The 27,041-nt window shown below is 35.8% G+C and overlaps 1 protein-coding gene and 1 long non-coding RNA gene across 4 annotated transcripts in view; one reads left to right on the forward strand and one right to left on the reverse strand.

Annotated features, from left to right (window-relative positions):
* SAMSN1 (SAM domain, SH3 domain and nuclear localization signals 1) overlaps positions 1-27,041 on the forward strand; it is a 167,937-nt gene that overhangs the window by 106,963 nt on the left and 33,933 nt on the right. For both annotated transcript variants that reach the window (XM_015446969.3, XM_005548935.4), the window contains one exon: positions 24,469-24,540. In XM_015446969.3, coding sequence (XP_015302455.3) covers positions 24,469-24,540 — 72 coding nt within the window. The remainder of the gene's footprint in view (positions 1-24,468; positions 24,541-27,041) is intronic.
* Positions 1-27,041, reverse strand: part of LOC135970031 (uncharacterized) — a 218,737-nt gene that overhangs the window by 49,612 nt on the left and 142,084 nt on the right. The window lies entirely within an intron of this gene.

Genomic DNA, 27,041 nt, shown 5'->3' on the forward strand with positions numbered 1-27,041 from the left:
ATAAATGATTTTTTTTATTTTTATTTTTTTTTTGAGACGGAGTCTCGCTCTGTCTCCCAGGCTGGAGTGCAGTGGCCGGATCTCAGCTCACTGCAAGCTCCACCTCCCGAGTTTACGCCATTCTCCTGCCTCAGCCTCCCGAGTAGCTGGGACTACAGGCGCCCGCCACCTCGCCCGGCTAGTTTTTTGTATTTTTTAGTAGAGACGGGGTTTCACCGGGTTAGCCAGGATGGTCTCGATCTCCTGACCTCGTGATCCGCCCGTCTCGGCCTCCCAAAGTGCTGGGATTACAGGCTTGAGCCACCGCGCCCGGCCCCTGAATAAATGATTTTTAATATTAATTCTTTCTGACCCATATACATAATAATGGATAGACAAGCATCTTTAGTTTAAAATATAGCTAGATAACATATCATGATTTTTTCCCTAATATAAGAAAAATTCAAAGTAACATTTTCCAAATAATACAAAAAAGTTTTTAAAAGCATGACTTGTGCTTCTATTTAAGATTAATTTTATATGATATTTACTTGATTAAGTGCAACAAATAGTTGACAATTGTAGGTTTAGGGAAGATCATAAAAGTTAATATGGAGAATGATATACCTCAAAATATTTAAAATCTAAAGATAGAGTATTTAATAAAGCCTGTATTTTATAGTGAGTTAGAGTCATATTTATGACATTAAACTATTTTCAAAATGATACTTTACTCCATCATTATTTGCCTTAAGAGCAGTAACTATTATAATATGCTTAGAATATTGTTAATCTTGACTTCCTTATTCAAAATAAAAATATATTTGAAAATATGTACGTCTTTGAACAAAACATATCACAGAAAATGGTAACATTGGAAATGCTAAGTTTTGTTGTGAATGAATTCTTATTTTCATTAGACAGATGGTTTCATTCTGTATGGATTTAAAGAGATGTGAGAATAGATGTACAGCTATGTTTTTCATACATTCAACTGGATTCTTTCCTTTTAACATGGAAGTGATATTTTTCCATTTGTAATTATGTCTTAAAATAACTCTTTTTTCCTCTTAATTCACATTTATTTTGGTGGGTAATTTTCTTTGCATATTATATGAATAAAGAGCAGTATCCGGCCAGGTGCATGGGCTCACACCTGTAATTCCAGTACTTTGCAGGGCTGAGGCGGGTGAATCACTTGAGTTCAGGAGTTCTAGTCCAGTCTGGGCAATGTGGCAAAACCCCATCTCTACAAAAAAATGCAAAAATTAGCTGGGCATGGTGGCATGTGCACATAGTACCAGCTAGTCAGGAGGCTGATGCAGGAAGATTGCTTGAGCCCAGGAGATTGAGAGCTACAGTGAGCCATGTTCGTGCCACTGCACTCCAGCCTGGGCAACAGAGCAAGACCCTTTCTCAAAAAAAAAAAAAAAATTGGCAGAGGTGGATGCTACGATAATCCCTACAAATGAAAGGCGCATAGAAAAAGGAGTGCAAATCCTTTCATTTACTGAAAAGAAATTTTGTCTAGAAAGGGTCTATGTCTAGAAACAGAACCATCAAGAAATTGGTCTGAAATATAGGGAATCACTGTCTTCACTACACACCAGATGTTAGTTTACATTTCCTAACCCAGAAACATAAACTCTTCATACTATACTCTCAGAATTTCTGAAAGAGATTGTCTTGTTTTTGTGTGTGTGTTTTTTTAATCGTAAATACTATAGTAGGGTAAAAAGTGACAATATTAAAAATGAAGAAAATATTTAATCATTTAGCTTTTGTTAACTGTCATTGGTTCTATTTCAAGTGACCTATTGGCCAATTCAAATGCAATGCATATTATAAATAATGTTACCTCAAATAAAAATGATGAAACTTTTTAATTAATAATTAATGGACAAAGATTTTGTTATTAGTATTTTCAAATAGGTCTTACAGCTATGAGAAGGTTCAAAACATTCATGTATATAACATGTAGCAATAGATTTTGAGTCCTATATCAAAAATAATTTATTATTTTCTTTTATTCCTAAAACTTATCAATAAACATGTTCATGAATTTAAAAAGAGTAAATCCGAATACATGTTAACCACAGTTTTACCATGTGCCTGTTATAGATATTCTATAACAGAAACTGGTAAATTCTTGCAGAATTATTACAAAAGAAACCCATTGCATGTACTGGAATCTCAATAACTTCTAAGGGTTTTAATGTATGTCTCAGAACTCTCTGCTGTATATAGATAAATTCCAAATTAAAAAAGAAATAGGAGGAATAATAGTTAAGTATTCTATACTTATATTAGTTAAAATAGGCTTGCTTAATATACATGCAAGTTACTGTTATTTTTCTTCTTGAATTTTGTTTTTACCTTGGAAACAGTGTTGTGCTGTGTCACCCAGGCTGGAGTTGCTGTGGTCCAATCATGGCTAACTGCAGCCTCAAACTCCTGGGTGGGCTCAAACTACCTCCCGTCTCAGCCTCCTGAGTAGCTGGGACCACAGGCGCCATGCCACCAGCCCAGCTAACTTTCTAATTTTTTGTAGAGATGAAGTCTTGTTATGTTGCTCAGGCTGGTCTCAAACTCCTGTGTTCAAGTGATCTTCCCACCTCAGCCTTCCAAAGTGCTGGGATTACAGGCATGCGCAACCACAACTGACTGTTTTACCCTCTTACTACTAGTGCCCACTACTGATAGTGATTTTACAAACTTCTAAGCATATACAGTATTCAGATTTGATGAAATGTTATTGCATTACACTCTACAAATGCTTAAATTATAGAACATAACAATTTTCCTTATCTGTTTTTCCAACTAAAATATTTTATTTTTCTATATTCATCGTTGGTTTATTTTCATGTCAGTTGCTGTGCTTACAGGTCTTTGTACACTAATTTATTTAATATTTGTAACAACTGTGAGAGAATGACTCTTATTTAGCCTCATATGTAAAGAGCCTAAGGCATAAGGAAGCTTAATTACCTTGAAGAAGACACAGAGTTAGATGAAAAATGAAACTGATGTGAAATATGTTAGTTTCCAATACTTCCGTTCTTAATATACTGCCATTATAAGCAACAGGACTGTAGATATTATTTCTGTTTCCACCTGAATTGCTGGCTAAAGTTTATGGAGATCAGGGAGACCATGTCTGTAAGAGCATCTGTAAGTTTAGAAATCCTCATTCCTGTCTCTGACTATGCAGGAAGTTCATCAGAGAAATCCCTCTAGGTGTCTGGGACACACACGTGTCAACACCTATGATTGTAAAAACTTTCCTTCCCTCCCTCCTTCCCTCCCTCCCTTCCTTCCTTCCTTCCTTCCTTCTTTCCTTCCTTCCTTCTTTCCTTCCTTCCTTCCTTCCTTCCTTCCTTCTTTCCTTCCTTCCTTTCTCTCTCTCTTCTTTCTCTCTCTTTTCTTTTCTTTCTCTTTCTTACTTTTTCTTTCTTTTCTTTCTTTCTCTTTCTTTCTTTTTCTCTCTTTTTCTTTCTTTCTTTCTCTTTCATTCTTTCTCTTTCTTTCTTTCTTTTCTTTCTTTCTCCTTCCTTCCTTCCTTCCTCTCTCTTTTCTTTCTTTCTCTTTCTTTCTTTCTTTCTTTCTTTCTTTCTTTCTTTCTTTCTTTCTTTCTTTCTTTCTTTCTTTCTCTCTCTCTCTCTCTCTCTCTCTCTCTCTCTCTTTCTTTCTTTCTTTCTTTCTTTCCTTTTCCCCTCCCCTCCCCTCCCCTTCACTTCCTTTCCCTCTTTCATCAGGTTCTCCCTCTGCTACCCAGGCTGAAGTGCAGGCACAATCACCACTCACTGTAGCGTCAGCCTGCCTGGGCTCAGGTGACTCTGCTGCCTCAGCCTCCCGAGTAGCTGGGATCACAGTCCTGCACCACCATGCTCAGCTAATCTTTATGTTCTTTGTAGGCATGGGGGTTTCGCTAGGTTGTCCAGGCCAACAACTTTCTTAATAGTCAAATATTTTTAAAAATGACCTCATATTGAAGTAAGCACCACATATCTTCCCTCTGCAGCTAGCATAATACTTTCAATGTAGTAGACTCTCAATAAATATTTGTAAAGTGAAAGAAGTTTCTTCAGTCTACTCTAGAGGTGTCTAATCTTTTGGCTTTCCTGGGCCACATTGGAAGAAGAAAAATTTTCTTGGGCCACATATAAAATACACTAACACTAAGGATAACTTATGAGCTAAAAAAAAAAAAGAAAAGAAAAGAAAAGAAAAGAAAAAAACAAAAACAAAAAAAATCACAAAAAAATCTCGCAATGTTTTAAGAAAGTTTATGAATTAGTGTTGGGCCACATCCAAAGCCATCTTGGGGCTACAGGGTAATACACCCTTGGTCTACTATATACAGCCTGGTTCAAGTATGGATACTCACCTGAGCTATGTACTTTTCTTTTTTTTTTTTTTTAAAAAACAGGATTTTGTTTGCTTTTTCTTTCTTCCTTTTATTATTTTAAGTTCTAGGGTACATGTGCAGGTTTGTTACATATGTATACATGTGCCATGTTGGTGTGCTGCACCTATTAACTCCTCATTAACATTAGGTATTCCTCTTAATGCTATCCCTCCCCCTTCCCTCCTCCTCCCACCCCACAACAGGCCCTGGTGTGTGATGTTCCCTGCCCTGTGTCCAAGTGTTCTCATTGTTCAATTCCCACCTATGAGTGAGATCATGTGGTGTTTGGTTTTCTGTCCTTGCGATAGTTTGCTCAGAATGATGGTTTCCAGCTGCATCCATGTCCCTACAAAGGACATGAACTCATCCTTTTTTATGACTGCATAGTATTCCATGGTGTATATGTGCCACATTTTCTTAATCCAGTCTATCACTGATGGACATTCGGGTTGGTTCCAAGTCTTTGCTATTGTGAATAGTGCCACAATAAACATATGTGTGCATGTGTCTTTATAGTAGCCTGATTTATAATCCTTTGGTTATATACCCAGTAATGGGATGGCTGGATCAAATGATATTTCTAGTTCTAGATCCTTGAGGAATTGCCACACTGTCTTCCACAATGGTTGAACTAGTTTACAGTCCCACCAACAGTGTAAAAGCAGTCCTATTTCTCCACACCCTCTCCAGTACCTGTTGCTTCCTGACTTTTTAATGATCGCCATTCTAACTGGTGTGAGATCTTATCTCATTGTGGTTTTGATTTGCATTTCTCTGATGGCCAGTGATGATGGGCATGTTTTCATGTGCCTGTTGGCTGCATAAATGTCTTCTTTTGAGAAGTGTCTGTTCATATCCTTCGCCCACTTGTTGATGCTGTTGTTTGGTTTTTTCCTTCTAAATTTGCTTAAGTTCTTTGGAGATTCTGGATATTAGCACTTTGTCAGATGGGTAGATTGCAAAAGTTTTCTCCCATTCTGTAGGTTGCCTGTTCACTCTAGTGGTAGTTTCTTTTGCTGTGCAGAAGCTCTTTAGTTTAATTAGATCCCATTTGTCAATTTTGACTTTTGTGCTGTTGCTTTTGGGGTTGCAGTCATGAAGCCTATGCCTATGTCCTGAATGGTATTGCCTTAGTTTTCTTCTAGGGTTTTTATGGTGTTAGGTCTAATATTTAAGTCTTTAATCCATCCTGAATTAATTTTTGCATAAGGTGTAAGGAAGGGATGCAGTTTCAGCTTTCTACATATAGCTAGCCAGTTTTCCCAGCACCATTGCTTTCCCCATTGCTTGTTTTTGTCAGGTTTGTCAAAGATAAGATGATTGTAGATGGATGGTGTTGTTTCTGAGGCCTCTGTTCTGTTCCATTTGTCTATATCTCTGTGTTGGTACCAGTACCATGCTGTTTTGGTTACTGTAGCCTTGTAGTACAGTTTGAAGTCAGGTAGTGTGATGCCTCCAGCTTTGTTCTTTTTGATTAGGATTGTCTTGGCAATGTGGGCTCTTTTTTGGTTCTACATGAACTTTAAAGTAGTTTTTTCTAATTTTGTGAAGAAAGTCATTGGTAGCTTGATGGGGATGGCATTGAATCTGTTAATTACCTTGGGCAGTATGGCCATTTTCACGATACTGATTCCTCCTATCCATGAGCATGGAATGTTCTTCCATTTGTTTGTGTCCTCTTCTTTCACTGAGCAGTGGTTTGTAGTTCTCCTTGAAGAGGTCCTTCACGTCCCTCGTCAGCTGGATTCTTAGGTATTTTATTCCCTTTGAAGCAATTGTGAATGGGAGTTCACTCATGACTTGGCTCTCTGTTTGTCTGTTATTGGTGTATAGGAATGCTTGTGATTTTTGCACACTGATTTTGTATCCTGAAAATTTTCTGAAGTTGCTTATCAGCTTAAGGAGATTTGGGGCTGAGACAATGGGGTTTTCTAAATATACAATCATGTCATCTGCAAACATGGACAATTTGACTTCCTCTTTTCCTAATTGAATACCCTTTATTTCTTGCTCCTGCCTGATTACCCTGGCCAGAGCTTCCAACACTATGTTGAATAGGAGTGGTGAGAGAGGGCATCCCTGTCTTAGTGTTTCTTTGTAGCAAATCTGTTAATATGTGTGTAAAAATGTTTGTGTATACGTACAACTCTAATTCATTTTAAACTTTATGTTAAGAACTCTAATATACCCATGTTATTAAAGAATCCCATTGTTATCTAAGGGTAGACCTTGGTCCAGGTTAAAGAATATGGTAGAAACTTTGAAAATAGAAAGACATGGATCTCATAAATTAAAGTTAGTAACTGTAATTAGAACATTTTGGCCTTTACTTGGCATGGATTAATGATCTGTGTTAACAAATTTTAGCTGGTTTTTCTTTGAGTAAAGGAGATTCAAGTACCATTGTTATTTTTGAGGGAAACGTTAAAAATAATGACAGTTCTGGAAATAGCCTTTTTTTAAACCATTCTTTTTAATCTAAAGTGCATACTAAATGAGACACCATTAGTGTCACAGATGCTAATTTTCACTAGCAATGACTGAAGTGGCATTCTTTCCCATTTGCATTTGATCCTAGCAATGATGAGAGGTGATGAGTTGATTATGAGCTGTTTTCACTGCACTGCCTGCTGTGCAAATTTATGCTCCTAGACAAGGATGACACATAGTTGTGCTATTAAAGAGCTTTCTTCACTGGTTTTTTGTATCAAGACTGCTAAGATACATTTTTAACTCTTATCTAACCAGGTATGAGAAAGAGAAGAAGTATTTATATGCACTGGTGCTTACTTGAGGCCAGGCACTTGTCCAAGATGCTCATGTCCATTATTATATTTAATCTTCTCAAAATCCCATGAGATAGACATTATTTTTATCTCCAATTTACAAAGAAGGAAAAAGCCCTGTAGATGCAAAATATTTTCCCCAAGTTAAAAGATTTGGGATTTATGGCACAACTTTCTGCTTCTAAGCCTGTGTCTCTCCCGTCCTACTCTCTATTACTTCTTCATCTGGGGTACAATTTTTGTTGAATGTTTGCCTTTACAAACAGAGTTTTCTGGAATAAAATATGTGATATAAAATGCAGGTAATATGTTAGATTTACTCTTTTCCCCTTTAAAAGATGGTAGCTATAAATAAATATTTATTTTAACTTCTACTTATTACCTCCGTCTCCTCCAAAAACAAAACAAAACAAAAAACCAGATCTCTCAAAAGGTTGTCTTCACTTTTGTGTTTATGTAGCATTTTAAAAAAATTTTTTGATAAACTATAATGCAAAGATAAAACCAAATAAGACAAGTCAGGAGAAAATGGAGTCTAGAACATGTTAAAATGTATCTCAAGGTTCATCAAGGCTGACTTGAATCTAAGGACTTGCTACTCATTGTGGTCCTACAGAGCAACAGCCTGGCATTCCAGGAGCTTGTTAGTAATGTGCATTTTCCAGTCTGCCCCAGGCCTATGAAATTAAAACATACATTTTAACAAGATACTCAGCAGTTCTGTGAGCACTTCAAAATTTGGAAATGATGCTCCAGGCCGATGGTTTTTGGAGCCTAGGCTGAACATTTGAATGACTGAAGAGCTTTAAAAAAAATACTGTTGATTGGGTTCCATCCCCAGATATTCTTATTTACCTAACATAAAATGTGACTGGGCATCAAGAATTTTTAAAGTTTTCCAACCTGGCAGCACTTTTTTCTACTTTACAAAATACTTAAAAGTTAATCCACTAATCCATGCATTCATTCATTAATTTATCCTTCAGTGCCACAAATGTCTATTAAATGCTTATTATGGACAATATACTGGAGATACCAAGGTGAACAAAAGAAAGATCTCTGCCTTAATAGGACGTATATTTACTGGGGATGACAGGCAATCAATAGGATAAATAAGTTAAAAATACAGTATGCTAGATAATCATAGGTGTCAAGAAGCAAAAAAAAATTAACAGAAAAGGAAGATTTGAAATATGAAGAACTAGAGAAGCGTTGGTGAGAATGGGGCATTGGTGACAGGACTGGAAGAAAGTGAAGGAGCTGGTCTTGGGATTGGTGAAGGAAACTGTACTCTGGGCAGAGGGAAGAGCAAGTGCAAAGGTCTTGAAATGGACTGTCTCTGGTGTGTTTGAGAAGCAGTGGAGCAGAGTACATGGGGCGGGGGGAGCAGCCACTGAGAGCTGGATCACAGAGGGCGTTCTAGGCCATTAAAAGAATATTAGCTAGTGTTGAAAGATTTCTGAGAAGTGACAGAATCTGGCCTACGGTTTAGGTGGTTTATTTCGGCTTTGTGTTTCAAATATACGGAAGGGAGTGAGACCAGTTAAGAGACTATTGCAGAAACCAGGCAAGGGATAACTGTGGTTCAGACAAAGGAACGGCCCAGTTGACTTGGATGGTGAGAAGACTCCAAATTTGGGATATATTTGTACTTATTGTATCCATTTGGATATTTACAGGAAACTTACCACATGCAGTCTAAAGACAGCAAACAGAAAGCTTCCACTGTCCTGTCCCATTCTTGCTTCCAGTTGGTGCTTGCCTTCCAAGGAGAAATGGCCTCATTCCATTGTTTACAGCCACCAGAAATTCACCCCAAAATTGATGTCTCACTTTCCAAAGGTTTCTTCTTCTTTCTTAAACATATAATTTTCCATTGGATTTTATTTTAATTTGTAGTGCACCTTTTAAATACTTTTTAGCCTTCACGACTTCTCTCCAAACAAAGCACTAGTTCATTTTAGCACTTCCATTTTATAGAATATGAATCTGTAATCAAGTTTTATCCCAAGCAGGTAGCAAAAGGTTTGGGGCCAAATATATTAGCTATACTTGGAAAGTGTTCAGATAATATTCAGAAAGATCAGGAGATGAATAGTTAGAGAAATGACAGAAGCGTAGCCTCCCCTTTGTTTGGAAACTTGGATATTGTATTTTTTAAGAAGCGTTATAGAGTCACTATCTTGACTACCAAAATGCTGAATTTGTTAAAAATCAATTTAGTCAGACTTATCTCTTTAGTCTTTCTTTGCCTTGCTTTGGAGATAAATGGTTTCAAAATCCCTGAAAACTGAGCTTTTTTTGGTTTGTGTGTTTGTTTGTTTACAATAATGGAATCAAGTCCATGCTTTGCATATCTGTTTCCAAATTTAGCCTTACCAAACTGATCCATTTCTCTTCCTTTCCAGTGTTAAAGATTTTGATGAACTTTCAGAAACAAAACATTCATACAGCTTCTTAGTAGAGAACAAAAATGTCCTCCATTAAAAATTGATTAATAATAGCAGAAGATTTTAAACTGTCTCTGTTGGTAGAAGAAGTGATTCTTGCATAGATAAAGAGAGCCATTTGTCACCATAGCTGGCTAAGTCCCCCTCCTTCCTTCACCTAGTCTGTATTAGTTTGCTAGGGCTGCCATAACAAAATACCAGACTCCGAGTGGCTTTAACAACAGGAATCTACTTGTTCACACTTCTGGAGGTTGGAAATCCAAGATCAAGGTGCTGGCAGGGTTGGTTTCACAGAGAGCTTTCAGGGAAGGATCTGTTCTGGGCTTTTCTTTTTGACATGTAGATGGCTGCCCTTTTACTGCCTCTTCCTCTGGGCCTGTGTGCTCCTGATGTCTCTCTCTGTGTGTCCAAATATCATCTTATAAGGACACCAGTAGGAATGGATTAGGTCCTACCCTAACGGTCACATTTTTTACTTGATTTTCTCTTTAAAGGCTTTATATCCAAATACAGTCAGGGTCTGAGGTACAAGGTGTTAGGGCTTCAAACATATCAATTTGTGGGAGTCAATTCAGCTCATAACAAAGTCTATGAGCTTGTACTAATTGGAAGTAAGGATTAGGATTTCAGTTGCTTCCTTCCTTCCAATGACTCTAGATCTTTCTCCACTTCCAGTTGACCAGTCCCTTAATGCTGCCAGCCCCACATTTGACTTGACTGCCTTTACCCATACTCGGCAGTGTTAGTTATTCTTTCCTGCCTCCCATCCAAATGTAACTCTGCCACAAACCACTAGGCCTCTATTGGGAATCATTTGAAAACTAAAAAGTAAAACATCTGTTTGACCAGTGCTTTCTGGCTGCATATTAAAAACAAGAGCAAAAACCGTGATTACTTTTGCACCAACCTAATATTAAAATCATCTGGGGTGTTTTACAAAAATACCTGTGTCTGGGCCCTAATACCAGATCTTCTGGTTTGGTTGGTAGAGTGAGAGGCCCATGTTCCTGATGATCTGACCACTCTCATACATTTCTGGCTGTGCTTCTCTTAGCCTAAAATGCTCTGTGCTCTTTTTGCTTTTCCAGTCTATTAGAACGTGTAGGTGGACTGTTCCTCAAGAAAGCCTCCATCAGTTACCCCAGCGCAGTGTATTAGGGGCAGTCTGGCAGAGCAGCAGGCAACATGAACTGAAGGCGTAGAGATCTGAGTGTGAATTTCTTACTTTGATATTTCTTAACCAGGAGACTTTGAACATTTTCTTAAGCCTCTTGAGCCTCGTTGTGGTAATCAGGAAAAGGAGAAGTCTTAAAGCATGTCACATAGAGTTGATGTGAGAATTAAGTAAATTACCATATGTAAGCTTCCTAGCTGGTAGTACATATCCACTTAATAATCTGTCCCTCCTTTCTATTTTCATAGTGCTTGTTCCACATTTCCTTGTTTTTTTTTTTTTGTTTTTTTTTTTTTAACTCATAGTTTTTCAGTATGTGCTCGCAACTATATTCACCATCAAGAACAGAGGATCAGTGGATGTATTTTACTTATATTTGTATCCCTGGGATTTTTGTTGAGGATTCAAGAGAGATTGAACTCAGTCTACCTGACTTTCAGATTCCGTGTGCTTTTTATTACACTTTGGCCACCACTGAAAACATTGATAGTATAGAACATAGTAGTGATTTCTCAGTATATGTATAATGAGCGTGAAATGACTAATGGATAATATTAGTCATCTACAGAAGTAGCCTACTCCAGAAGATAGTTTGTAAATGGGTCACTGATAAAGATCTAGGTAACACCCACATCAAAACAAAGTAACCATTCCTAGAATCAAAATAATCAAACATTGTAGTGTAATCTGCCTTAAGGAAAAAAAGTATTAGCAAAAAGGTGTTGTTTGCAGACAGCCTAGAAATGTGTGGGAGAGTAGAAATTTGCCACTGTGTCTGCAAATAATGCAAAACAGCTGAAGCAAATATCCCATTTGGCTGGACAGACTTCTCCCCTTAGGTGAGATGTGTACCTAAGGCTAGGATAACTTCATGTCTCTAGTCTTAATACCACTTAATTGACTTTACTGTGACCACTACATGAATCAAACAAACTTCCGGCAATGATCTGGTGTCCTGTGTAGTGTTCCTTCCAGGGGAAACAATTTTTTGATCAGTCAACATGAATATGCATTTTTCTTGGCAGATGAATTTCTCACAGCAAATCAATGCTTGCTTGGTTAGTATTGCCGTTTTTGATATCTTATCTGTTTGGTTTATGAATTACTTGCCTTGAAGTTGTATATTTCTGCATGCTTCAGAAATAAAGTTCCCATACTTGTTGAGGTGAGGACCTGACCCTGGACATAGAGACATGATACCTGGCCGACGTGTTGGCTTCCTAGAAGGATTGAACTAAGTTGCTAACTGACTTCACTTCCAAGTACATTTTCTCTACAAAAGGAAAATAAATACGATTAAATCACTAAGTTTCTTTATCTTTTTTTTTTTTTTTTATAGTTTTAACAACTTAAACTCCTGGAGTAAGAGTCAAGTCAAATTTGCCTTGTATCAAAATCTACACAGTGATACGGCGTTAGTCTCAGTATTTAGTTAAAAAGAGCAAATTGGAATTTTCTCATTTTTTTTCCCCCTGAATACTTTACGTGGTGACAGTTATGCTACCGATATTTTTAATTAAATAAAAGTGGCTGGGCAGGGTGGCTTACCCCTGTAATCCCAATGCTTTGGGAGGCTGAAGTGGGAGGATCGCTTGACAGGAGTTCAAGACCAGCCTGGGCAACATAGTGAGACTTTGTCTCTACCAAAAATAAAAAACAAAAAAAATTAGCTGAGCATAGTGGTGCACATCTGTAGTCCCAGTTAGTCAAGAGGCTGAAGCAGGAGATTGCTTGAGCCTAGGAGTTCAAGGTTACGATGAGCTATGGTCACATCACCGCACTCCAGTCTCGGCAACACAGCAAGAGACCCTATCTCAATACATAAATAAATAAATAAATAAATAGATAGATAAATAAATAATAAATGTAATAAAATATTAAATATATACATTTTGTAATACTTATGATTATAGTTTCTTTACATTGTTAGTTATTACATAGCAATCATCTTTTATCTTTTGTTTGATTTGTATGTTAGGACATCTAAAAATTTCAACTTTAAGATTATGACTATCTCACTGTATTTATTTATCAATTATGAAAAAGTCATTACCAATCAAACAAATGTTTATGACTTTAAAGATACAGTTCCTTCAGAGATAAGTGTTCTACAATTATTGAACATTACATTATAGGCCAGGGAGTGATTACAAACTGAGTTTATTTTTACCACTACTCTTCCATTTCAACTCTGCTATGAACCCCCTCAATAGACTGAAATATTCATCTAACCAAATCCCAGTTTGCTGAAAGGTAAATAAATGTAATTGAAAATAAAAATAGTTACAGGACACTATCATCTCTTCCAAACATCCTAACATGAACTTACTGTTTTATTTTCCCACCCATTCTTCCCCTGTTTGGGATTACATACCATATATTTGCCCCACATAAACATGTCTGTTCTTACTAAGAAAAAAAGCGTTTAAATTCCTAAGACTAGCCGCAGCGGGTGCTGCCTGGGATGGGAATGTTTATAAGCTTTATGATATTAACTGCAGCACTCAACCTCAGGTGGCATAAAGCATGCAAAAAAGAACTTTCTGTCAGTTTTATTATTTCTAAAAAGGTTCCCCTTGAAGCAGAAGAGTGACCTTGCTCTGCTGAGCTGACATATGCCACTGGATTAATGGTCGAGCCCTGCTGGAGGGAAGCTCACGGAAACATTACAACTCCAGAAGCTAGGCTGGCGATGACCATTAATCAGGGGGCCCCAAATCATGCATCAAACACACTCATTTAAAAGTAGTAAAAATGTCTCAAAAAAAACCAAAACTTTTTGAGAATTAGCTTATTTTTTGTCATTACTTGTGTTCAAGGAGGTCGTGAAATGACTAAAATATCCCCTGGGCAGACATTTCAGAAGGTTACTGTGTACCCAGAGACCAAGTGAATGCAGAGGACTTTTTGTTGTTGTTGCTGTTGTTGTTTTATTTTATATATTTTTTAAATTATACTTTAAGTTCTAGGGTACATGTACACAATGTGCAGGTTTGTTACGTATGTGTACATGTGCCATGTTGGTGTACTGCACCCATTAACTCCTCATTTACATTAGGTATATCTCCTCATGCTGTCCCTCCCCACTACCCCCATCCCACAACAGGCCCCTGTGCGTGATGTTCCCCTTCCTGTGTCCAAGTGTTCTCATTGTTCAATTCCCACCTGAGTGAGAACATGCGGTGTTTGGTTTTCTATCCTTACAATAGTTTGCTGAGAATGATGGTTTCCAGCTTCATCCGTGTCCCTACAAAGGACACGAACTCATCCTTTTTTAATGGCTGCATCGTATTCCATGGTGTATATGTGCCACATTTTCTTAATCCAGTCTGTCATTGATGGACATTTGGGTTGGTTCCATATCTTTGCAGAGGACTTTTAAGACTCATGGAAGTAAAAGGGAGTTTTTGTTCCAGATAATTAGATGGGAAAGTTGGTTAAAAGGATTTTGTTTTCCCAACTTAATTTTTACATCTTTATTTAATCATAATTTCAAAGTTATGGGTACTATAAATGTTTGCCTCTTGGCGATAATTTTATTTTAATTTAAAAACTGGAGTGACTGGAATTTAGTAGTGTGAAGACGAGATGGGCAAACTGTTAGGAAATATTTCAGGAAACTAAAGTTTTGTTAACATACTCAATTATCACATATGTTTAAAAGTTTTGGAGCTGTACTGCATATTCTTCCATCATGTTAGATAATAATAAAAATTTTTTAAGAGTTCCTCTCTCTCTGATTATGGAAAATAAAAAAAAATAGCTTATATCTAAGATCCAATTGCTCAATTTAATTTAGCTAATAATAAGTTACTTTTGAGTTTTTCTTTTTTAACTCCTTTGAAGATAAAATTGAATAGACATAATTTCTCTTTTATACTTTTAATAGTTTGTCTTTTAGATTAATGACACTATACAAAATACATGTGATAAATCTTATTAACAGTACAACAAATAGAAAAGTCAGTCACTTATTACAAAAGCCAGAATAAATTTGGTATTTAAGTTTATAGTTAATGTAGTAAGGTCTATTGAGATCAATATTCAGTTATTCTCTTAACTAACAGTTGCTTTTTTAAACCATCATCTTCACTATTACCTTTTGTCTATTTGCCATATCCTATACAGGAGTATTATTTGGGCAGAATTATTTATTTGTAGAATTACTTGTTTTTGAAGTTTAGTTATAGAATTAAAATAGTTGATAATGATGTGACTAGTTAAAATATTATTTAATATTCTATAATAAATAGAACAATAAAATATGCATGCACAGAACAGACAGTTAATTTCCAAACTTATGGAAGAATAATATATATTTTTTGTAAATTGAAAATTTGAGTCATCCATCCTTTGAATTGCCCTCCCTGTATCAAGGTACATAGATAACAAAATTAGTGATGCAAAATTTGCCCAGGGAAATGATTTGAATAGAGGTGGCAAATGCATTTCCTCACTTCTTCCCCCAAACACCCACTATCTTCTGTAACCACTGTGGACACAGTTAATCATGACTTTTAAACTCTGAAAGTGGCTTTAGAACACTTCTCAACACAGCTCTTCGTGAAACTTTGACAAACTATCCATGCTGGTGCATGAATTGAAAACTTTTTGCCAATTTTAGTTTCGAGAGATAGTTCATCCAGACAATGAAAAATCCCAGTGAAATATTCCTACAACAAATACAAAACATGTTTATAGTGACCTAAATGATTATGTTTACTAGAGACAGTATTTATTTCTCTCCTATGAAGGTTTGGGAGAGAATTATATTAGATACTAGACACACTTTTTATCATCCAGTGATCCATCTTATACATAGCATATGTTCCACTACCTTTGTTACATATCATAACTTTAGCAATCACAATCTTTGGATTTGGTGATTATTTCTAAAGAGCCTCTTGTTTAACAATTATACAAATCTACTAATTTTTGAAAAATGGTTAAGTGAATTCAAATTCTATTAATTTCAGCTAATGTTACTCCCAAAATCTGTGATTATTTTAGTGTACCATTCTGTAGACAAACTATAAATTAAGTAGGTATATGCATAGGCACACAAAATGACTTTCAGGTACTAAGTAGTTAATACAAATAAGTATTTGTAAATGAATGAATACAAATTTCCAAGTTGACATCTACTGTACATTTTAAGTTCTTTTGTTTTGTATATGAATATAATCTGCTTATACGAATTGATTCTATATTTGTGTATCTTCCATTTGAACATGATTCTATTTAGCTCTTATGGTTTGGAATGATTTGGTCCATGGCACTAATATAGTATACATTTCTCTCAGGGTCGATTCTTATTTATTCATACGGACAGACCTTACACTGAGTACTAAGTTGAACCACAGAAGCCACTTAGTGTGTTTATGTTAAATTACATGATGCAAACCCTTATGGTCTTTAAACATCAACGAATTATTGTCATTAGTTGCAACATGATTAAGTTCTCATTTGTTTTTGTGTAACTGTGAGATGTATGATTTTTGACATTTAACTTGAAGAGTAATGTGGGATCTGCAATTTGCCATGGTTTTTCCCAAGTCTCACAACTGTAGGATTTTTGTCCATTGGAGATACAGCATGTAATAACAGGGGCAATCAATATGCACTAGAACGTTCACTAAAATGGCATCAGAAAAGGGTTTCATAAGTGAAGTGAGACTTAATCCTGTCCTCGAAGAATGGGCTGGGTTTGAGTAGGTGGAATAAAAGAAGACCAATATTCCTTGAACAAAAAGACAGTAGGAGCAAAAGCTCAGAGATATAAATGAGTTCATCCACAGTGGCCAGCAAGAAGTGTTAGAAATTCTGCTAAATCAGATGGACTAACATTGTCTGCCACCACACAGAATCACAGACGCACTTCATGCTCAGTATGAGCCTCATTTTGTTGACTGAGGAAAAACTATTTAAACACTCTGAGCCTCAGTTCTCATCATCTGTGAATTGGAGAAATGAATGCCTAACTCAGAGGGGGATTGCGTTTATCTCATGAAATAATTACAGATAAATAGCATGGCATGGAGTTTAGCAGATGGAAGGGTCTTGGTAGCAGTCATGGCAATGTGGGGCAAGCTTTACATTTTGGAAAGAAGAATGAGATGATGAGACGTGGTACTTTAGATGATTAGAGGGGCAAGAATTTGGGGACAAATAATCTGAAAGTTGTTGCATTGGTTCAGGAATTAGCACATACTCGAGTAAAAGTAATGAAAAAAATACCTTCAATAAAGTTTGGAGAAAGAATTGAACACAGGTATAGGCTGGGAGAGTGTGCATTTGTGGGTCATTACATTTTACATTATGTGTCCAAACTCTCCAAAGAGAGCAATGAGCAAATACCATTTTCCAATGGAGCTGGTAAGGGTTCAGAGGTTGGGCCAAAACAGATCCTCAGGGGAGCAGGACATAAGCACAGAGCCTTTTGCTAGTACATCTGCCTTGCAGCCCAGAGGCAGGCAGAGGCAGGCAGAGGCTGGGGCAGACATATAATTGGGTTCCCTGGGGAAATTCTTGAAAATTTTAAGGAAGTGTTGGCATAATGAAAGAATTCCAGGAGGACCAAGAAGTGCCATTTATTTATTTTAGTATTTATTTTAGTGGTACTTATTTATGGGTTTAGTAGTTAGAGAAGAAGAGAGAGAAGGAATAGAAAGTGCACAATAACATAATTTTGTAGGAGTGAGTAGGCCAAGCAGAAGTTTCACAATAGGGAAAACAAATTGAGCAATTCATGGTAGTGTAATCATGGGCACATTTTCTAAAGCTTTTCATTTCCTTTTTAATAGATTTTTAAAGAATTGATGATACCAATTCTTTGGCCATGTTATGCTTTTTACCTGAAAAAGCAATATTTAAAACATATAACAATATTATTTAATTTTGATATTTAAAAATACCAAAATATTATTTAAGAACTCCTTTCAAGTAAAATAGAATATCATAACTTCTATTCAATTCCCAGAAGGGTAGCATGATTTGTAGTCTATGGGGACAAGGTAAATAATAAGAATGAGATATGGTTGTACCTTTGAGTCTTTTTTACTCATCAAACTTGTTTTGTTGCATAAAATAGGCTGGTATGAATAACCACTTTTAGAGGTTGTGGATCACTCTGCATTGATTTTTCTTTTTTTTTTTTTTTTAGTTCTAGTTTCTTTCCTTCAGGTAATCTTTGAGATGGTTTCAGTTTGCAGAAAATATTTTTAGTGTCACATCAACTTCTGAAAGCAAATCTTTAGCACGGAAATTTTGACAAAACATTGTAAAACCGTGGTGGAGTCAGAATCTGCACTTCTTGAAGATGTTTTGCAGTTGACAGAAAAGTTACTGAACCAGAGAGATACAGTAGACTGACTAGTTTTTGTTCTTAGAATCCAGATGTACATTGAAAATATTTAAAGCATTGATATATGTTTGAGCTTTGGGTTGACTTTATCCCGGGATAAAATGTGAGTGTTGAAGACAAGGCTTAACAGCTGTAGTAGTCTTTCAGCCTTCAGTTTCCTGATACCCCCCAGAAGTGTATTCCACTGGCACCACATGACACTGAGGCAATTCTAACGGATTATTTTAAGTGAGTTAAATTTGTTTCACCTCTTCAAAAGATCTGAGTGCCTGAGTTAGTTAGAACAATTAAATCTTCGAGTGCCTTTGGATAAAGGCTGACAAGCTTATTGAGATTCAGCTTTTATTATAGTAGAATATTCATACAAGGGTGTGCTGAAACAGAATTCTGATCTTTGAGTATATTACTAATCAATGCTCTTTGTGCAGTATTTAGAAGAGGTGAGAACTTGTTGGGAGACTGTGTGTAATTTTTAATTTGCCAGTATATTACAAAGTACTGCAGATGTGTGACTTACATATGCGAATTTTTTTCTTTGAAATAGACTGTGAAACTTTTCCAGCAGCACCTTACCCAAATATTAAGTCATGCTGGAGATGAGATTTCATTTGAAGACCCCCAAAGGTAGTGGCTGGCTAAGAAAGAAAATGAGGGTCAAGTTCTTCTGGTTTTGATCAGAAGCTTGATTCAGATTTCTATATAGAGACCCTTTAATTTTCATTCATGTTCATAAATGCAGGTTGGTCAGTATTCTAGGAAACCTACTTAGTTTCATTCTTCCTATCAAACTAACTTTGCCATAATTTTTATTCTGCTCAGAAAGTAAGTCTCTTTGAGAGAAGACAGGATCTAGATTCTGTAATGGAATGGCATAGGGGAGAGTATATCAGAGTGGAGAATTTTTAAAAAGAATTTTTTTGCAAGTTCTGGTTTCAACAGTTTCCTTATTGAGAAGAGCTAGATGATAACTAAGAACGCTGCCAGCTTTATATCATGAAACAATATTCTGTAATAATTAGGATTGTTTTGCAAAACTGGAGAGGTGACTAATAAAACAAGAATCTTCTTAAGTTCTTTTATATTACTCATTAGATTGCGTGGCAACACACATACACAAATGTGTTCAGACACCCCAGCTGACCCTGGTTCTGCACTATTTTTGGGTAAGCCAAGTAGACCGTGTGGAAGAAGGTTAACTGCACCGTCTGATTGCAGGTAGTCTTGAAAACAGCAATCCTAGGGCCCATATTTATATCAGAAAGTTAGTCGTACTAAAATGAATTTAAGAAACACAACTTTATTTTCTTCCCTTTCTGTACTTCCAAACAACCATGACCTAAACCATATTATGATTTTTTTAAAAAACAAATTGATTCCTTATTAAAGTTTTATGTAACCAGCTGGGCATGGTGGCTCACACCTGTAATCCAGGCACTTTGGGAGGCCAAGGTGGGCGAATTGCCTGAGGTCAGGAGTTCAACACCAGCCTGGCTAACACGGTTAAACCTTGTCTCTACTAAAAATACAAAAAAATTAGCTGGGCGTGGTGGCACACACCTGTATTCCCAGCTACTTGGGAGGCTGAGGCAGGATAATCGCTTCAACCCAGGGGGCGAAGGTTGCAGTGAGCTGAGATGGAGCCACTGCACTCCAGCCTGCGACAGAGGGAGACTCGGTCTCAAAATAAGTAAATAAATAAATAAAGTTATGAGACCACTAACTTTTATATCATTTTAGCTATTATACAGGAATATTTCTTTTGATAACCCAACAATTTATTATGGAAAATTTGTAATATATGTAAAAGTAGAGATTAGTAAATACTGCCCCCATATATCCACCGCCCAGCTAATTATTCAAGAATGACCAATTGTGTTTCTTCCTCATGCCCACACATTTGCTGCTCCTCACTAGATTATTTCAAATTCTAAATAAGAGAGTAACATTACTTCCTTAACATCAAATAGCTAGTCATTTAAAAATTTCCCCAGTTGTCTTTTGATGTTTTTGGTATAGTGGTTTATTTGATCTATATTTAAACAAGATTCATGGATTATATTTGGATGATATGTTTCTGAAGTCTCTTAGTTTATACTTTAACTCTTTTTTAAAATTTCTTTATATTGATTTGCTGAAGAAGCTCGGTTGTTTTGTCCTGTATTTTCTTGTCTGTATATTTTCCGACTGACTGTATCTTCTTGGTATCATTTAACATGCTCCTCTGTCTCTTTTTTTCCTTAAAACTGGTAGCTAGATACAGAGCTTGGTGTGATTGCTTTCTTGCTTCCTTTCTTTCTTATAAACAATATTTCATTAGTTGTATTTAATGCTTCCATCACAAAGCACATACTCTGGTTATCTCCCTTTGTGTGATTTTAGTGACCATTGATGATCATTGGCTGGATTCAACATTGCATTAGGGGTTTGCAAAATGGTAATTTTATTATTTCATCACTTTTAATTGATTAGCTGAAGTATGAACATATATAGAACAATTTCCCCTCATCAACTATTTAGTGGATGAACTATTTGGTTGATGAAATAGGTTTCATACAGGAAAGGCAGATTAAATGCCTAAGTTGTCCCTTTATTAGTTTTCAGAATATAATTACAACATTTCCCAATGTAACTGATGAATTTTTCTTTTTAGTATCCTTATGAACTCATGAATTTTGATGTTAGATGTATTTAAACATATTGCACTCTTCTCCATTTTACTTTTTCAACTTACACTATATCCTACAGGTTGTTCTGTTGCATATAAAAACATGTATTTAATTTTTTACAGCTTCATACATTTGCATTGTGTGGATGTACCATATATTATTCAATCAGTATCTTCTTGATGAACATTAGGCTTTACAGCTTTTTGATAATATGAAAGTGCTACAGTGAATGTGGAAATGTAAACAATTCATATCCAAATGTATTGCTGGTAAAGACATCTAGAAATGGAATTCTTGGGACAGAGGGCAAATGTATATGTAATTTTGCTTGATATTGCCAAATTCCCCTATATAGGTATTGTGCCATTTTACAAATGCATTTCTAATTGCATAAGGAAAGACTGGAAACGTTTATGTAGAGTATAATGAGTAAATATGATACAAAGTCAGCAGACACAAAGAATTATCTAAAATATATATAGCATTTTTATTTAAGCTCCTCTTCTTTTTGACAGCTATTTGTTTATATAATAACTGTCTTGATAAGAACTTGATAATATTTACTAAGTCTAATACATTACAATTATATAATGCAACATTACCAATATTCAAACACATTCTCATTTATTAAGTACTATTATTTAGGAAGCAAGCTTTGTTTCCACATAATTCACCTTGTTATCATAAAACTTGACAAGAACAGAAGTTATAAATGTGTTCATTGTCCAGACCTCATAGTAGACCTTAGTCATTTTTTGTCATAAACCATAATCTATACATTATAATACCATCTGAGAAAGTTAGTTACTAACTTTTAAACTAGAGAATAGTGAACAAATATAAATGTTCTTTTAAATATTTAGATTTTTTTCTTAAGGGTGTCTTAACACGGATTGAAGCTATTGAGTAATTAGCAATGAGATGACTGACAAAACCCAGGGTGATCGTCCTGTGTTCTTCTTAAACCATGACTCCTAAATCTGCTTTTCTTTATTGATATAACGAGGGGAGAATTAATTTTAAAAGGTGGTGGCTATTGATTACTTAATGGAAGAAGACAGTGTAGCAAAATGCTGAAGCGAGTCTATTCTGTGCCCTCCTGTGCAACAGGACCCATTATCCAGTTGTGGAAATCATACACTAACTCTCATTCATATTTAACAGGCTATATGTAGGCTACAAAATTGCCTTAGGCATGGGCTCCAATCGGCCATAGAATGGTTTTAAGTATAAAAAAGAGTAATAGATTTCCATGTGTTCAGATTGTTTATAAGCTGGACAACAATAGGCTCAATTCCTTTCTGCGATTGCTGAGCAATGGCGGCCAGATGGAAACACCTACTAGGCAAGTTGGAGTGATTAATATTCTGAGAAGCCACTCTAGGCTAGTAAGTACTACATAGGAAGACTTTGTATTTTCCAGTGTGGTTCTCAGTTTCAGCCTTCGCTTCTGCTCCTCTCACCACAGGCTGAGGGGCCTGTTCAGCAGGGGTGGCCAGTCAGCAAAAGGCGTTAATTGTGTCTAACACAGCTATCATCCTTGGGGCAATATTCTGTATCACACCGTCTATCAAGCTAACCCCTTGTCACACGTCAGGATCTTTTTATTTCCGTTCATTTAAAAGAGAAGCAAACATTTTTAAAGATAGCTGATAGGGAGGCATGAGAGCTCCCAGGGATTAGGAGCCCTTGAAGCTGCCTTTTACTGAAATGGGCTGTGATTTCTGAAAGGACAATATAGCAGGTCCTCCAATAACATCATTTTCTCCAACATCATTTTGTTATAATAACACTGATGGAGGAAAAAAATCAGTTCCTGACCAGGGTCACTGTCACTGCAGGGTTTGCACAATCTTCTCATTTCTGTGTGAGTTTCCTCCCACATCCCAAAGAAGGGACTCTCAGGTCAATCGGCGTGTCCAAATTGTTCCACAATGAGTGAGTGTGGATGTGGGCTTCAGCGTGCCCTGCGATGACAGCACTCTGTCCAGGGCTGGCTCCTGCCTTGTGTCCCGAGTTGTGGGGATAGGCTCTGGCCACTCACAGCAACTCTGAGCTGGAATAACTGGGTAAATAATTATGTTAATTTTTTAAATTAATTTTTCTTAAATGTGTGTATGGATCGCATTTGTTTCAGTGTTTACCATTAGAAGTGTTTGGGTCTTTATTTAGAAATTTGATAATGTTTTTGTAACGAGAAATGGATCATAGGAACTTGTTATTTGAACTTGTTATTTCGAGCAGCCCATGGTAAAGAGGATTTTATTACACCTGGTTTTGCTTAAGGTAGCAATTTCCGAGATCCCATCAACAGCATTAAGTGAGGCCTTGTTGTACAAGGCTTTATAGATTACTGACTCCCATTATTAATTTTCTAAATTACCAGATTATACGTCAGTACCACCAGTTTATTTTTAAAATATGATAAGCTTGAAATAAGATAAAGTCCTTTAGAAAGAAAATATTCTCGGGATTTATGAGTACACAAAGAACACAGCATCAGATATCCACCATCCCAAACAATGCATAGAATTAGATAGTGAGAAAATATCAATTTTTTGACTCAATGACTCTAAAGAATTTTAAAACGTGTTTAAGGGATTCATTTATTTTGTCACCTATCAGAAATTATTTATAATTACCTGCCTAGAATGAGTTGCATAATAAAGATTCAGCTTTGTTAGCAAAAGGTATTCAAGGCAACATCTTCTATTAACATCCTGAGATTTTTCTCAAAACAGTGAATGAAACTGACCCAGAGGTCTCATTGTAATTCTATGTTAAATGTGGAAAAATTCCATTTTACTCCCAACCTTGGACTGTGCATACCTAAAAGCTGCATTCAATTTATTAATAAGTCTATGTGTGCGCCTTCTTTTTCTGATATCCAGCAGAGAATTTCAAATGATCAAGAGTTGGTAATAGAAAATGCACTTATGTTCTTTTTTTTTTTTTTTTTTAATAAACTTGATCTTTTATTTTCATTTTTATTTTAAGTTTTGGGGTACATGTGCAGGATGTACAGGTTTGTTACATAAGTAAACATGTGCCATGGTGGTTTGCTGCACCTGTCAACCCATCACCTAGGTATTAAGCCCATCATGCATTAGCTATTTTTCCTGATGCCCTCCCTCTCCCCGCCCTCCACCCCACAGGCCCCAGTGTGTGAACAAACTTGATCTTTGTGAGGCATAATGATGGATCTACTCAGATGCTTGCTTTTTGTTTGTGTGTTTTGTTGTTGTTGTTATTTGTTTATTGGTTAGTTGGTTAGTACTACATGCTGTTAAGTTTGTGGTTAGCTCATTTCAAGAAGCTTTAGGTTTAGAATTCATGGATTCTTCAGCTGCCGCTTCGAAGAACAAAATTAAAATCAAAAATTTAAAATAATTTAACCAAGATTTTCTCCGAGGTGCTTACTTAACATTATAACATAAAACATAGGAAGACGTTTTATCAACTGTAAATATAAAAATGTTAATAGGTATACCTTCACAGCCTTTGGATATTCCAGAGAGAAGAGCTTCTTAAAGCCTGTATTTGCAAGAGATGGTGCTTATTAAACTATAATCTAATATACTTATCAGTTTGGGCAGTGAAAATAGCAAGCTCTAAGTTTCCTTTTTCTTTTCTATTTTATAGCGAAGCAGCAGTTTTGGGAATTTCGATCGTTTTCGGAATCATTCTTTATCAAAAGCAGATGATTCAACTGAGGTTAGTAGTTTATTCCATTTTTATGAATGTTATGCAAACACATTATGAAATATTATGAAGACAATGTCACTTTTGCAAAATAAAATAAGAAAAATAAATACATTTTAAAATTGTAGCCTTGCATGTATTTTTGTGATAAGTGAACAAACCATTATTTAGTACTGTTGTAGAAAGCAATGGGTTCTTGTCACACGACCAGGAAAATTTAGGGGCACACACACATTGTAGGGTGAGTAAGGCAGGGTTTATTGCGTGAAAAGGAAAAAAAGAAAAAAAAGAGGAACTCCCAGCAAAGCGAGAGTCCTGCTAGCAGGCCCTTTACAGATTGAATCCCAGGACACCACATAGCAACAAAAGACGCCAGGCTCCCCCAGGCAGCAAATCACGTGAACTTCCCATAGCTCCACCCCTTCCCCAGTGCACAGGTGGGCATTATTAAGAGAGAATCAGTGGGGAAAGGGTGAGCTTCATCCAGGATCAGCAGTCTGGTTTTTCATCCTTCAAGCTGTTTCAGGCTTGAAGACGAAGTTTCGCAAAGGACTCTTGGCTGTTTCCTGTCTCTATCAGTACCCAGTACCATGCTGGGCATTAAAAGTAAAATCCTATTTTAAGAAGCCTAACAGATGTTTGGGAAAGCAAAACATGAATCCGAAAAGATAGAATTCAAAGTGACACTGACAATTCCAAATTTCCTGAGTATTTCTACTATAAAACAATGTGTGTATACATATACGTACACACACACACACACACACACACCGTGTTTATACACATTACTTGATAGATATATGTAAAAGTTTATGTCAGTTGTAATTGCTTTAAATTAGAACAAGATAAGATTAAGCGGCCCAACTGTACATTTGTTAAGGAGAGCATACGGCTGCTCAACTGGACTCTCACACTTCAGTGTACACTGAAATATCCCATTGGTGAGCGCTACTTACACATTTGTAAACTACAGACATTTTAATTGTAGCTTAAGAAAAGCTTCCCATAGAATTAAGTTTGCATAATAATTTCAATAATATGTACATTTAATTGAGCACTCATGATGAAATAAGCACAATGCTAACTTTATAACAATTTACCTGTCTATAACATAGGAACTATTAGTATATCTATTTTGCCATTGCAGAAATATGCTTGCTTCATCAAATAAAATTACTTCTAAATTACAGAGTGAGTAAATGACAAAGGCAGAACTCAACCTCTTCTCTGACTCCAAAGTTTGCCATATTGTCTCATAAAGTAGGGGCCACATTTGCTCAGTGATTAATGACAGGTACAACAACAGCTAATAAAATAGTACAGAGAAGGGGTGTCTACTAAGAAAACTGAAAATACTGTTTACCATTGAACCTGATTCAGCAACCTCACAGGTAATATATTCTTTTTAGATCAATAGGTTTTTAGATCTTATGTTTATTTTCAAATATACTTACCTGCAATATTTTAAAATATTGTAATATTAATAATGATTCCTTTTATTAATTTATTATGTATATATTCACATTTATGAGTAAACTTGTACATAATTATATAGTCAATCAACATTTACATAATGGTGAGTAATAAATGTAATATATACATGTAAATCTCTCTAGCCACATACATGTGTTTGTGTGTGTGTATATATATATGGAAAGAGAGAGAAACTGTATATAATTTTATTTTCAGTTGGCATCTTGTATACATTTTTAATTCTCCACAATCACACATATATTCCACTGCTGTTTAGTTTATAATTCTGGTATTAACCTATACAAGATAGCTCATGTTCATTCAGGTTCATTGGTTAATAATGGTGGCCTAGTAATTTGTGAAAGAATTTAGTGAACCTAGTAAAATAGTGTGCATATTTTTCAAAAATCCAGCATTCATTCAAAAAATACCCACTCTATGACAGATTTTCCGTTAGACACTCAGGAAGTACTGTTGCAATAACACAATAAAATCCTTACTTCATGCCTGGAGCTTATAGGGGAAGACAAATCTTAAAAAGACAACAACAAAACCATAAGTAATATTTAAACAGAAATTTAATTCAGTCTATGGAGAAAGGCATAGAAAAATGTGAACATTCAAAAGACATAAACGTAGTTTCTTTGTAGCTTCTGTAAATAATGCTAGAAAAACCAGAAAAAATATTCATAGTACATCTTTCTGAAGCTTAGAAATTCTAGGGTAACACCAGTAGTAATTAAATAATATATTTCTTATTTATGTTAGAAAAACAAATTTACAATGAAGACAGAGAAAGTTTAAGAAGAGAGAAGAAAAAGGCTAACTCTAAAGTTTTAAAGTGCTTCCAAATTATATTTTATTCAGGGTTTTTGAATTAAGCAAAGAATCTTTGCCTTTATAACCTTGAATGTAGAAATTAATAAAGTGCAATGAGGGTTTAAATTGGCTGTCCATTCATATTTATCATAGGCAATTTGGGGTAAGATATGAAGCAAAATATAATATTGATTAATAATGATGTTAACTATGTGGTTAAA

The sequence above is a fragment of the Macaca fascicularis genome, chromosome 3, assembly GCF_037993035.2.
Source record: "Macaca fascicularis isolate 582-1 chromosome 3, T2T-MFA8v1.1".
Classification (NCBI taxonomy): domain Eukaryota; kingdom Metazoa; phylum Chordata; class Mammalia; order Primates; family Cercopithecidae; genus Macaca; species Macaca fascicularis.